The following is a 13,227-nucleotide window of genomic DNA, read 5'->3' as shown; positions in this document are numbered from 1 at the left end:
TAAAGCAAAATCCACGCACACAAGCAAAGCAAAACAAGGGATTCATTCACTAGTGCCCATCGTCAGGCAGGTGTTCAGCCATCTCCAGGAAAGCAGGGCTCCATCACGCGTAACGGTTACTTGGGAAGACAAACGCCATCACTCTGAACATCCCCCCCTTCCTTCTTCTTCCCCCAGCTCTATATGCTGAGCATGACGTCATATGGTGTGGAATATCCCTTTGGCCAGTTGGGGTCAGCTGTCCCGGCTGTGTCCCCTCCCAACTTCTTGTGCACCCCCAGCCTCCTCGCTGGTGGGGTGGGGTGAGAAGCAGCAAAGGCCTTGACTCTGTGTAAGCACTGCTCAGCAATAACGAAAACATCCCTGTGTTATCAACACTGTTTCCAGCACAAATCCAAAACACAGCCCCATACTAGCTACTGTGAAGAAAATTAACTCTATCCCAGCCAAAACCAGCACAGGGCCAGTGGTGGAGACAGGAGACTGGATTCTATTCTTGGATTTGCTATGGCCCTGCAGTGCATCATGTTCTCCCACTGTGGAGGAACATCAGGTTTGAGACCATCTAAGGCACCTGAAGGTGCACAAGTCCATGAGACCTGATGAGATCCATCCGCAGGTCCTGAAGGAACGGGCGGATGAAGTTGCTAGGCCAATATCCATCGTATTTGAGAAGTTGTGGCAGTCTGGTGAAGTTCCCATTGACTGGAAAAGGGGAAACATACCCCCCCCCCTAATTCTAATATATATATTTTTTTTCCTTACTCTAACATATTACATATAATTTTTATAATGAGGAATGGTATGATCAGAAACAAAAAGAGATACGAGGCTTGTCCTAGTAAAAATATAGTGCTAGATCTTGTCCTAAACTGTGTGTGTTAACACATGTGCACACTCTTGTTCTCCTGAGAACTAAGAGGGATATAGTCATCTGAAAGCAATCATCATAGCTCTCCTGACCAAAGTGGAGGCTATCTTAGTTAGCAGTAAATGAAGAGCTGCCCCCAAAGGCCAAGGCAGTCCACAGGAGCCATTGCACTTAGTTCTTTTCCATCAAAATGCACCAACTGGGGGTTGTTACTGTGATTGCACTTAGTTCTTTTCTTTCAAAATGTACCAACTGGGGGTTGTTACTGTGTAGGTCTCCTGTTAAGATCTTGACCTCAAGCCACAAGACTAGTGTCCTAAGGGGGACCACTGAAGTAGCAGTTTGAGCTAAAGGGCTGTACATATCCTTGGGATTTCTGGCAAACCCAGCACTGAGCCCTGGAATTGGCAGTGAAATTCCCACACTGTGCTGTGAACAACTTTGGAGAGAAAAGATATTGGTTTCAAGAAGAATTAAATGTGAAAAAAATAATTAAAAAATACTGTGTTATCGTAGCAAACAAAGCAGTTGGGGTTTTTTTTTGGTTGTTTAAAGAAAAAAGCCGCACTGATGCAGTAAAAAATGACACGAGAGAATAAATGTATCAAGTTGTTATGGCAACTGAAATATGTAGGTTGGAATTTATGTATCCAGAACTTCTATGTAAGTAAAATAAACATTATCCTTGCTAATTAAAATATCATGGAAATATTATTTAATTTAAAATCATTAGTCATGTTTTCTCTTACAATTAATGACTTTCTGTTTTCTGCTTCCAAGTATTTGCATTTGCTTCCAGCTGTGGTCCGCTTGTATTTTCAGGGCAAGAGTGTGATTTCACTAATACAGGCTTAAATGTGGAGGGACTCCACTGAAGCTAATGAGTAAAATGTATGCAGATGGACACAACTGGAATCAAACCATGTGCTTTAACATGTTATTCTTACTGCAGCTGACCTTTCTGCTTGGAGGGGCTTTTGGCAGGTGTCATCGCTCCATGCTTGAAGGGACCTCCCTGCAACCACAGCTCCCTATCTTTCCCCCCAGCTTGACACTGCACATGGAGCTCCTTCCAGAGCCTGTTTCTGCATAGAGCCTGCCCTCTTCAGCTGTAAATTTAGCTTCCAAGATGTTGTATGATAGCCAATTCTAAATGAGCATTCATTAATTATGTTCAGCCTTTTAATTTTTCTAGTCCTTTTCCTACAGCCTTCAGGAGAATTCAGTAATAGCTTCTGCTTTATTTGAAAGAAATAGATCTTTAATATCCCAAATTACTCTTCATATTTCATCTTCTTTATGCCCAGCAAAGTGCAGACTGATGGCTGAAAGGTAAGGAATGGGGAGAATGAGCGTCAGGATCTGACTGAGTCCCAGTGAGCTGAGGGAAATGCATTTATTTGTTTAAAGTTTTCATCTCATTCATTCTCGTGTTCAGAGGCATCTGAATTTGACCTACGGCACTTGGTAACACTGTTGCCGAGAATGTTTTGGAAAATAGTCTATCAGGGTAAGAACTCAGCCATACATAAGTTAATTGTCTCGATTTCTTATGTGGATAGATGTCTGGCGTGGAGCTACAGCAAGGGTGGGTCTTTGCCTGAAAACTGTAACCAATCTGTCCAGTCTCATGCTTTGAGTCTCATTCTCAGGCAGCTGAACTGTGGATCATTTGTCTCTTCATCCTTGCCAGCAGGGCTCATCTTTGCAATGCTCTTTTTGCTCAGTTTTCCTCTTTGCCACATGCGGCAGGTCAGCAGATCCTTCCAACCACCAGTATTTGGTGTGCCAGGTGTCAGCAGGGGAGAGGCTCTACCTGAGCAACAGCCCTTGCAAGGCTTGTGTTTGCAAGGACTCTGCTCACTGCACAGTGCCATGGTCCCTCCCCACTGCATTAAGCATTGCACTTGGCAGAGTCTACCACTGTGTGACCTTAGTGACACTGTGCTCCCTGGAACAGGAGGCACACGAGTGCCTTGGTTTGTAGCCCAGCTGAAAATAAAGCTCTGCATGCGTGACACTGGAGATGGAGCCTGGAGCAGCAGGATGAAGCTCCTGGGTGTGTCTTCTGGTCGGTCACAAGGCTTGAGTTTGTGGAGCCAACTGACTCCAGCCAGCTTCATCTGAACTCTCTGTCCAGGAGGAGAAAAGCTGAAGCATGAGAGAGTGTCTCCTCCCTGCCTGAATTTCCTGCCTGGAAAGTCAACTGTCTTGCCCCAGACCGGAGTCACAGTGCAACTGGATAATTATGATATGGATAATCAGGGACATCGGGTTTGAGTATAGACTTTGCGTTAGCCCAGCCAAAGCGACTACTGAGTAACTGGTAGCTCGGACGATAGCTTTTAGACGGGTGGTCAAATCTGTATTGGGGATGAGCAAATGCAAAGTTCGCTACTGACATTCTGACATCCAGAAACACACTGAAAGCAAGACTAGCTTACAGGAGGGTGGAGCAGCATTAAATCAGATCCTGACCTTTCTGAAACACAAGCCCGCAGCCACATAATTGCTCCTGAGCTCTAACACTCTTTAAGTCTGTCATAAAATCTTCTGAAAGGTTGAATCCATATTAGCTAAAGTGGAATTATAAAAATCCCAGGGTAAAATAAATATTATTGTGATATTTATGCTCACTTCCAAATACAATAACTTAAAAAAAAAAAAAAAATCAAACACTCATGGTGCAATTTGTGAGTAAAATCCATGCCCAAATGTATATTTTTCTTTTTTGCATTCACATTTCCTGGTCATATTGGGAAGACTGGTGCAGAATGGACTGCGGTGACGTTCTTACAGGGTTTGGCCATGAGACCTCGTAGCAACCTGCAACATCACCCTGACTTGAGAGAGCTGCAGAGACTGAGCAAACCTTGAAGTCTTCAAACAATGAACCAGAAACCCTAATGTGGAAATACAAACAAAATCCTTTCTGATGACTAAATCGTTCAGCTGGGGATACTGAACCATGCTTTTCTAAAGGCCTTCAGAAACACTTGATTAGGCACCTTCTTTTTTAAAGGATTTTGTGGACAAGAAGAGAGCTCTGCTATATTATTTCTGGACTGAAATTTAGGTCCAGCTTAAGCAAATAAAACTCTGCCTGGCTTCTGCGGGATTATATTTCTGATTTTAGTTTCTAACATGGCCTGCTCTGGGATTGTCTGAGTTTTCAGTCATCTGTGATATCAGTGAAAGTTAGTTCCTGCCAAAAAATTTACTGAATGACATTTCTTCCTGTAATAAGGACTTAGGAAGCATAGAAATAGGACTAGCATGGTACAGAAAAAGGAAAGCACATCTTATGGTCTCTAGGATTATTTCTCTGCATGGCATTGTGGGAAAAACTCTTCAAGTCCCCAACGGTGCTTTGTCTTCCACAAACTGTCCAAGATGTACAATTTCTTAGGTTTTTGTTTTTGTGGTCCAAGCTTGTCAGCAGCAGGAGCTGAAACCGAGATGCTCACAATACATTTAGGAGAGCTGTCAACTCTGCCTAGGTACAGCAAAAAGGTGCTGTACCTTGGTGGAGAGATCACAGACACAGAGGGCGTTCTTGCTGTTGCTGGCATGTTGCAAAGGGTGAACTTGACTTGCGTCCAGTTTTAGTTCACGCACGGCTTGAGCAGAGCACGAGCGGGGTTGGCTGTACCCCGGCGTAGAGGTGTGCTGCGTTCTTTGCTAGTATCAGTATCCTGCTGTGCATCTCAGTTCAGCTCAGGTTGCTTCCTACTCCAGCATAGCTGCTAAATGAATTAATTTACATCAATGTCCTGTAAAATGGATAATTCCAGCATATGTCGTGTTGTATTTTACTTCCCCCCTGTAGCTTTTTAAATATTCTAATGATTTTTTAAAATGCTTACTTTTGAAACAGTTAATTAAATAAAAACATTATCTCTCAGCACTATATATTCCTGGGAGCATTTGATTACCAAGATGATATTGGCATCCAAAAGTTAACAGATCACTGTTTTTTTATACCTTTCCTCGCTTAATGTAAATCGTTGGGGGCAAGCTGGCATTTATCTACAGGCTCTCATGGGACCGGAGCAGAGCTACCAATTCGTGATACAAAGCGCCAAAAGAGGTCTCAGATCAGCGTCTGTTTTGAATTTGTCTCTCTAAAAGCACACAGGAGAGCATTCACTAAGCTGCTGGCCGTAGGAGAAGGTGCATTAGCTCTCTGAACCCTAAGGCAGTTGCAGATTTATTTAGGCTCATGGACTGTAGCTCCCCCACACTCCCACCGGCGCTCCTGGTCCCTTTGCAACGCCGATAATTTTCTAGCCACAAAGCGGTATATGTGCCTTAGAAAATATCCCATACAGGTGTGTGTAAATAAATTCAAAGTCCTGGCAGCAACATCCAAGAGCATGGAAGAGCAGAGTAATGTTTGCATGTATGTTTATTATTTTTTTGTATTCCCAATGTTGGGCCTCACTCCGAGAGGTAAACATGTTGTAACTATTGTGGACGGTTGCAAGTATCTGATACTGATATATGAGGTATAAATTCTGGAGCCATACAATAGACTGGAGAATTCATCCACTGTTACAGGGCTTGGCTGCTATAGGAAGACCTCCTGTGGGAACTCTTGGAAACCCCATATTGCCATAATTGCCTGTGAGGGCAGATGCTCCTTCTGGCTGGTTGCTGGCTCAGACATGAACTGGAACATGCTGCCTGCTGAAAGTGGAACCAGTGACAAGTCTTTCATAACGCATAACTGTGTACTTTGGCAAAAAAAATATCAGCAAGAATTTTGTTGATGGTTGACTGTGACAACTGTGCATGTCCTAATAAGCTACAGGAAAGATGTGTTATAGGCACAGAAAAGCTTTGCTGAGCACTGTTAAAATTAGATAAAATTAACAAGGTAGCTAATGTGATTACTATTTTATTAATAAACATTTAAATAATGCTGTAAGTTTGCACAAGGAGAGAGACATTGCCCTGAAGAGATTACAGTCTAAATAGTCCCTGTTTATTATAATCTAAATAGATTAGCATTAATTATACACAAAATTGGAAGATTTCTTTTGGTGTGATCTACGATTCTCATGGTTACTACCCACGTGAGCAAAGTTACCAAGTGAAGTTTTAATCTGCTTTTGCAACATTTGCTTGTAAAATCTCATTTTCTGACCAACTTGAAAAGAATACGATAATATTTTCTTTTGTGAAGAGGAAGATAGAGTTGTTCCAACTACCAGCTTTCTAGATACAGATAAAAAGTTTGGACTTTGGTCAGTGGTTTTAATTCAAGCTTGAAGTCATTATTTCCAGAACCTCCTACAAGGAGGTACGAGCATGGTGGACGTGCTCCACTGCATTCGTACTGTGTCACCCTGGGGCTGCCAGTTCTGCTTCTCATGGTGACCTCCACGGTTCAGGAATAATGAGGTGTTGCTAAAATACTTATTTTGCATGGGCAGGCAGCTCTTGGATATAAAGTGTACAAACAATTTTAGGCAGCATAGGCTTTTGGTTAGCCTCTAAAGGGAGGATTGTATGTAATCAAGAATAAGAAAAGACTCAGATCCAAGAATGCTAGTTTTTAATAACTCTATCACAACACACAGCAAGTATCCTTTTTGCCTCTTGCATTATACAGTCCCATTTATTTCAAAACACAAAGTTAAATGACTATTGGTTTTCAGATGGATTGCTAACGTATACTTTGTTCAAGTTTGGGAACCATATATTATTCTGCTAATGCTTATTGAACCTTAATACACTGGAACAGAGAGATGTTCCAGATTTATTGCAATTACTCTTACTTGAGCTGTTTGTACCCTCCTCATGTCCTTGGTTTGCTGCTCTTCACAATTAATCTGTGACCCATTTCCCTAAGGAAAACAATTGAAACATTTCATAGCATCTTATGACATTGTTTTATGTTCTTTCAAAATATTGGAGTCAGCTAGTGGTGAAAAATTTGAGGAAAAAAAATATGTAAAAGATAAACAAACTAAAGTTCCATATCCAATTTTGCAGCTGCACTCATTTGATAAATGCTACCATACAGTCTGTAGTTTCTGTGGAAAATTGTCAAACCCCTTTTGAGAAGTCGCAGAAGCTTAGCTCCTTTAGGGTCAGGCAGCGTTTGGTCTTGATGATTAAAGCAAATAAATACTATATTGATTTGCATAGTTTATATTGTTGCCTGTAAATAATAACAATGGAAAACACTTATGTCAGGTATTCAAAGAAAGTAAAGGTGAAATGAAACTTTTTATGCATGCCTCTTTGCTTCTTGTAAAACCAGTTTTCCCTTCCCGAAAGAAACACTTCGGGAGTTGCTTGGATTTTCTGTAGGCTCTAAGGCAAGATGCAAGACCTGGGTTCAGTTCCTTGCTCTCCTGCATAATTTTGGCCCCATTGCCTTGCTATCCCTTCCTCCCTTCCAGATTGCAAATGAGGGATCTGCAACAGCCTTTGGTGATAAGAGCAGGATGAAGGAATGCATGGTTCTCCGTGACTGCGAGTGTGTTAGAGAAGCTAAAACTTTAGAGAGGACGTGCATAGAGTCCTGTGTGCTCAGCCCCATGTAGCGCTGAGCTTCTGGGCCTGATCCAATATTCAAACGCATTCTTAACTGGAGCACAGGACTAATGCCATTGGTTCCAGTGAAGTTAAAAGCACGTGCCTAAGTAGTTGGCTGGATTTGGGCCAGCATTCAGTCTTTTGCTGGACGGAGCCCTAAATAAACAATCTAGTATCGGAGGAGAAAACATTTGCACATGTGGATGTGATTTGGCTGTTCCTGTGGCATTGGCTTGTTGTTTTCTAAGTTGTGCTGGCAATGGTAGGTCTGCTTAAAATGCTAACAATTTCTTGCCTGTTGTGTTAAAATTGACTGCACTCCTGGTGCACAGGCTAAAAAAGGATGGGTCTAAATCACTCACAGAGGCTGTGATGCTCAGTGCCGACAGATACGAGACACTGTACTCAGTTTGAATTCACTCTGCTTTCCTGTTTGTGCTCTTGCAAAGTGCCCAGAAATTTTCTGAGATCCGAGTTAGTGGCAGTCATCATGTTTCATTCAAAGGCTAACTCTTCAAGCACATTTTTGCAGGACAGAGCATTGTAATCAGAGATGTCATTTATATTTATTGTCTCAATACAAAATCTACAATATTATATTAGATTTCCAACAGGAAAATTGAAAAACCAAATATAGCCTTTTACTATATCTTCTATTAAAGATATTATTTGAAAAAATACTGTGTGTTTTATGAGGGTTTTCTGTAAGGAATATAAGATTGAAATCGGTGTAAATGAAGGAAAGGGAACAAAAAAAGCATTTGAATTTAAAAGATTTGCAAATATGGCTACTACACAAGTATGAAACTCTTTCAAAAATATGTCACTTAGGAGAATGTCATGAATTAGAAATGAGAAAACAAACCAGGTAATTTGGTTGGTGCTGTAAGGAGATCTATTCCTGCAGCTACTCCAGATGAGAACCCTGTTACTGTCCGCAGGCCTTTTTGGCAGGGCACTGATTTCCTTCCTTATCTCTATGTTCTGATGCTGAGAGCTGCAGAGCACCTTGAATGCCTTCTGAAGTCAACTAGAGATTATGATAAGCATCGTTTTGTAGATTTAGCCTATTAAGACTTTCACAGACTTCCATGAGAGTGGCTATAAGATTAAACCCAGAAATTTTTGCATGACAAAACACTGAGGTGAAAATCTTATGTATGAACCACCTGATATTTATCTGAATTCAGGCTACCCTTTTGTATGTGCATGCTAATCTTTACATGTAAGTGTAGCAGAATTATAGTGCACATCTCAGCTACTTTATTTGATTTTTTTCCCTCTCTCAGTCTGTAGCTTCCAATGGATCAGAAGGATCTGGACAATGTGGTGAACACAATAAGGAGAACCAGACTTTTGAAAATTATGTGGTAGACATGAAGACAAAGGTATGGTCCACTCTTTTGTGACGGAGAATGAGATCCTTATTTAGTCAAGTTTTGCTGGAGGTGAAATGTGTAGAATATATTGAATTTGAGCTCCTGCAGTAATTTTTTTTTTGCTGCTTAATGACTGCATGTACATTACCACATTCAAATGAGGCTTATGGTTGCAATTTATTGCCGTATTTTACTAGCCCTGTGCATTTTATGCTGTCCTAGGCAGGATTTATTTTTTATTTTTATGTAAAAATATTGTTAATATCGGTGATGGTTCTACAGGTTTGCTGATCTCCAGATATTTTCATTTCAGTGTATTTTTTAAGTCCAAGATGTTGCACAGTTAGTAAATTTTATTCCAGGTGTTTTCACTGTCTCAGTGTGCGTTGTAGTTTATTTTTTGTCTGGAGTCAGTATGGAAGAATATGAATGTCAGCGAAGTGATGATTTTTGTATGGGCAGTCTAAGGATACCTATCATAAAACTACGCTGAAAAATACACGAAGCAGTATGACTTCATGACTGTGGTAAGGGGGTATGTTACACTTCTCTTTGCAACAGTCTTGCTTCTTGCAATGGTGAAGTTATAAGTGTTTCATTATAATATCTCCATTATTTTCATAGGTTCACAACTTGGCTGGAACAATTTTCTTGGGCTTAGATATTATTATGTAGAGTTTCAGCCTTGAAGGCATTGTGTATTTTTTCTTTTCTAAGTGAAAGAAAATTATTAAGTTTTCTTTTAAAGTTAGCAAGCTGGAAACATGATGAAAAGAAAACAGACATTAACTGAGTTGGCATGCTTATGTGATACCTCGTAGACTTCAGCGATAGTTGTTTCTAACAGTGGAAACTTGCAGATTATTCCTCTTGTCTAAGGCTTTTCCATGGGCTTTGTTTACATTTCTAACTCAATTTCTCTGTTCGTTAACTTTTCAAGATCTAAAGAACTAATTGTTTAGCATAACTTTCTGAGTTTCTTGTGTTGCTGTGTTCCCAGTTGGTCAGATAACTTTTGTACCGTATAGGACCATGGTGCTACTTGAGAGTTGAAATACAAAACCATGTATACTCATTGAAATTTGCCCCTATATTTATGGAGGAAATTATTTCCCCAAAACAAGGAATTATCAAAAGCTTGATACATGCCCTAAATACACTGTGTCTGTGAGGATGTTGTAGAAATCATGGGATGTAGTGGATCTCAGCCCATTTTCACAACATCATTTCCAGTATGAATGCCCAGTTGAACAACATGCCGTCTTCCCTACTTGGAGTCATGATACTGTGAACTCCTGGACTCAGTGTTTCTCCATCAGCAACTCTACATACTCCCTTTTCATGCTGTTTGTAGCTCTCCAGCACAAAGCGTACATGAGAGTAAACTCCAAAAATTTGCAATTCCCTTCCCAAACTCTAAGACATTCAGAGCTGTGAGTGGTATTTTCTTCAGTTCCCAGTACCATGGGATAGCAGATAGCAAATGTTTTGTTTTCATTTCCTGGAACTTGTGGTTTAGTGTGTCAGATAATTTGAAAGAGTCATTTTGTCTGATTTCTTTTTCAAGTGACTGTGCTTGAGTGTCAGTGGCACGCTGCTATCACAGTGACACATAGCTATTTAGGACTGGCTACATGTTTAAACATATGCACCAGAGATTTTCAGTTGCTGATGATCAATTGGTTGTTAGATTTACTTCCCCGGGCAGAACGCTCAAGAATTAAAATGGACTTTTTATTCACCGTGGATCTCGAGAGCTGAGAGCCACTTCAGGACATATTGCCCTTGAGTACCGTGTGTTTCTATTGCAGAGCACCCCAGCCCACATAAAGCCAGTGGAGCATTTGTAACTGAAGCACTTCTGTTTCATTCTGAATAAGGGATTTGTGGGAAGCAAGAGAAAACAATTATGGCTTTGTATGGGAAATAATAGACGCATAAAACATTAGGCATAAGTTTTAAATTGATGAAGGTTGCAGAGCTTTCAAAAGGTTAGCTTATCCAAGGCCCTTCAGAGCTGTAGGATGGCTCAAGAACCTTTCCCCATCCTCTGTTCCACACCCTGTGATTAGGAATGTGCGTTTCCTACAACCCTACAAGTCATACTCTGTTCCCAGCTTGCCTCACCCCCTTCTCATACATCTGTAAGCTGGTGAGTTTGTGGGAATGAGACTACTAGAGAGGTTGCATGGTCTCCATCTTTGGACATTTTCAAGACCAGATTGGATAAAGGCCTGAATAACCTGATCAGACTTCACTGCTGAACCTACTTTGACCGGGAGGTTGGAGTGAAGACCTCCTCAGGTCCTTTCCATTGTCACTTATCCTGTGATCCTTTGATTACATTGACTCCTGGAGAGGAACGGAGGCAACGACCCTGCTGTCCCACTCAGCACCCTTGGAGGCAAATGACATTACACACCACCAGGTGCAGCAGCCAGGGGCCAGGTATTACAACAAGGCCCTCAGCAAACGGGGCCTGTGAAGTGCATGTTGTATATTAAAAAAACAAAAATAGCTTTTTTCTTGCTTTTGAGTGCTGGGGCAGCGCTTGGCTAAAGTGATGTAAGCTCCCACGTACTGAATAAAAGGATGGTAAGCTGGGCATGTGCTTGGGGCAGGAAGAGAGGGGATCCCCTCCACAGCTGTGAAGCAGAAAACAAACTTTTCTGTGGCTGTTGAGCCTGGGGCCACGGTGGCCACTTGGGTGTGGAGTCCTTGTGATGAATGAGTGGAGCTGCCTGTCCAGCCTTCACTTCTCCCCGCACGCATTTTACATCTAACTACAGGGCTCAGAGCAGTGAGGTCTGTGCTACCCTATGGGACAGAAAATTGTCTTTTTCTTTTCTTTGAGAAAGCTGCCAGCCAGAGAAATTGGTCAGGACTCCAACGTTGATTGTGCTAACTAGCAATGAAATTTGCCATGCACGGGAGAAGGGAATGATTCCTGATATAGCTTCTGCCTGAGACTCTCATGGGCCTGAGGCCAGTTGCAGAGCTGCTGCTGTTAGGGCTGATGCAGTCAGGAGGGGCAGAACTGCTAATCTGTTGATCTTTAAATTAACACCAGCACTCATGGGCTTCTGGTTCAATCTGGGAACTGCATTAAAATTCTTAGCAACTAAGGTATACAGAACTTCACACCTTCTGAAATTTGTATTAACTTCTTTTCCTGGCTGAAGCAGAATTTATTCTGACATTTCATCTGTAATATAGCTTCTAACTACATATCCAGGATCTGCAAGATTAGTAGTTTCTCATTTTTTGTTTTTTTTTTTTTGTGTAGCACAAACCAGCCCTAATAAAGAGGCTGTCTCATGAGATTTTCCCTTTAACACCAGCACTCATGGGCTTCTGGTTCAATCTGGGAACTGCATTAAAATTCTTAGCAACTAAGGTATACAGAACTTCACACCTTCTGAAATTTGTATTAACTTCTTTTCCTGGCTGAAGCAGAATTTATTCTGACATTTCATCTGTAATATAGCTTCTAACTACATATCCAGGATCTGCAAGATTAGTAGTTTCTAATTTTTGGGGTTTTTTTTGTGTAGCACAAACCAGCCCTAATAAAGAGGCTGTCTCATGAGATTTTCCCTTCTAGCATATAATTACTTAGCTAACTTGTATCTCGGTGTTAACCTACTAACTAACCAATTGTGATGCACAGCAACCTGGCTGGAACTGGGCTCAAGTGGTATATATGAGCTCTGACCATAAAGACTATGTAGTTCATGACTACATCAATTGGCCTCTTGGAAGAGACATAATCAGGAAAGTATTTACTCATAGCTTGTTTGCGCGCAATATAGGACCTGAAAAGAAGAAAGAGAATATAACCCCATGTGAAAGACTGGCAATTTAATACCATCAACTCCATAGTACCCAATTTAAGATACATTAGGAGTAAATAAATCTTTCTCCACATTTGTAAGAGGATGTGTGTTTATGTGTTCTCTGTGTAGGTGCATAGAGCTCTAAATAGTCACTGGCTAAATTTTGCAAGATGCTGACATTACTAATGCTATGTTAGCAGTCTGGTAGATGTCTCCTTTCTTAGTGTCTACTCCAAAACTTAGAGACCTAGTACTCTTTTTTTTCCTAACTTCTACTGTTTGAATTAGAGATAACAATGAAGCATGTTTTGCTTTTTATAAAGAATCAGTTTCTTCTTTACACTTTTTGCTCTATAACATTTGGGTTTCAAAAGAATTTAAGAACTGTTTGAAAAGGTGTGTCATGAGAGATTTTAAAAAAGCGTAGAATCCTTCCTATTGGTTTTAGGTTTTACAGAAACTTGCTTTTACAAATATTCAGTTCAGCTGGATGTTACAGGCTCTGGTTCTAAACAAAACTGCCTAATTAAGCCCTGTGCTTTGGTTATCCCAGTGGAAGTACCTGGATATAGTGAAGATTTTAGTGCCAGAA

The 13,227-nt window shown here is 40.9% G+C and overlaps 1 protein-coding gene across 1 annotated transcript in view; it reads left to right on the top strand.

Moving 5' to 3' along the window:
* The window catches only part of DLG2 (discs large MAGUK scaffold protein 2), a 1,087,547-nt gene that overhangs the window by 150,954 nt on the left and 923,366 nt on the right, over nucleotides 1–13,227 (top strand). The window contains exon 4 of the mRNA XM_019472611.1: nucleotides 8,710–8,808. Within this exon, the coding sequence (XP_019328156.1) occupies nucleotides 8,710–8,808 (99 nt within the window). The remainder of the gene's footprint in view (nucleotides 1–8,709; nucleotides 8,809–13,227) is intronic.

Source organism: Aptenodytes forsteri, unplaced genomic scaffold (assembly GCF_000699145.1).
Source record: "Aptenodytes forsteri isolate BGI_AS27 unplaced genomic scaffold, ASM69914v1 Scaffold180, whole genome shotgun sequence".
Classification (NCBI taxonomy): Eukaryota; Metazoa; Chordata; class Aves; order Sphenisciformes; family Spheniscidae; genus Aptenodytes; species Aptenodytes forsteri.
The sequence above is the reverse complement of the archived record's forward strand: the minus strand, read 5'-3'. Positions and strand labels throughout refer to the sequence as shown.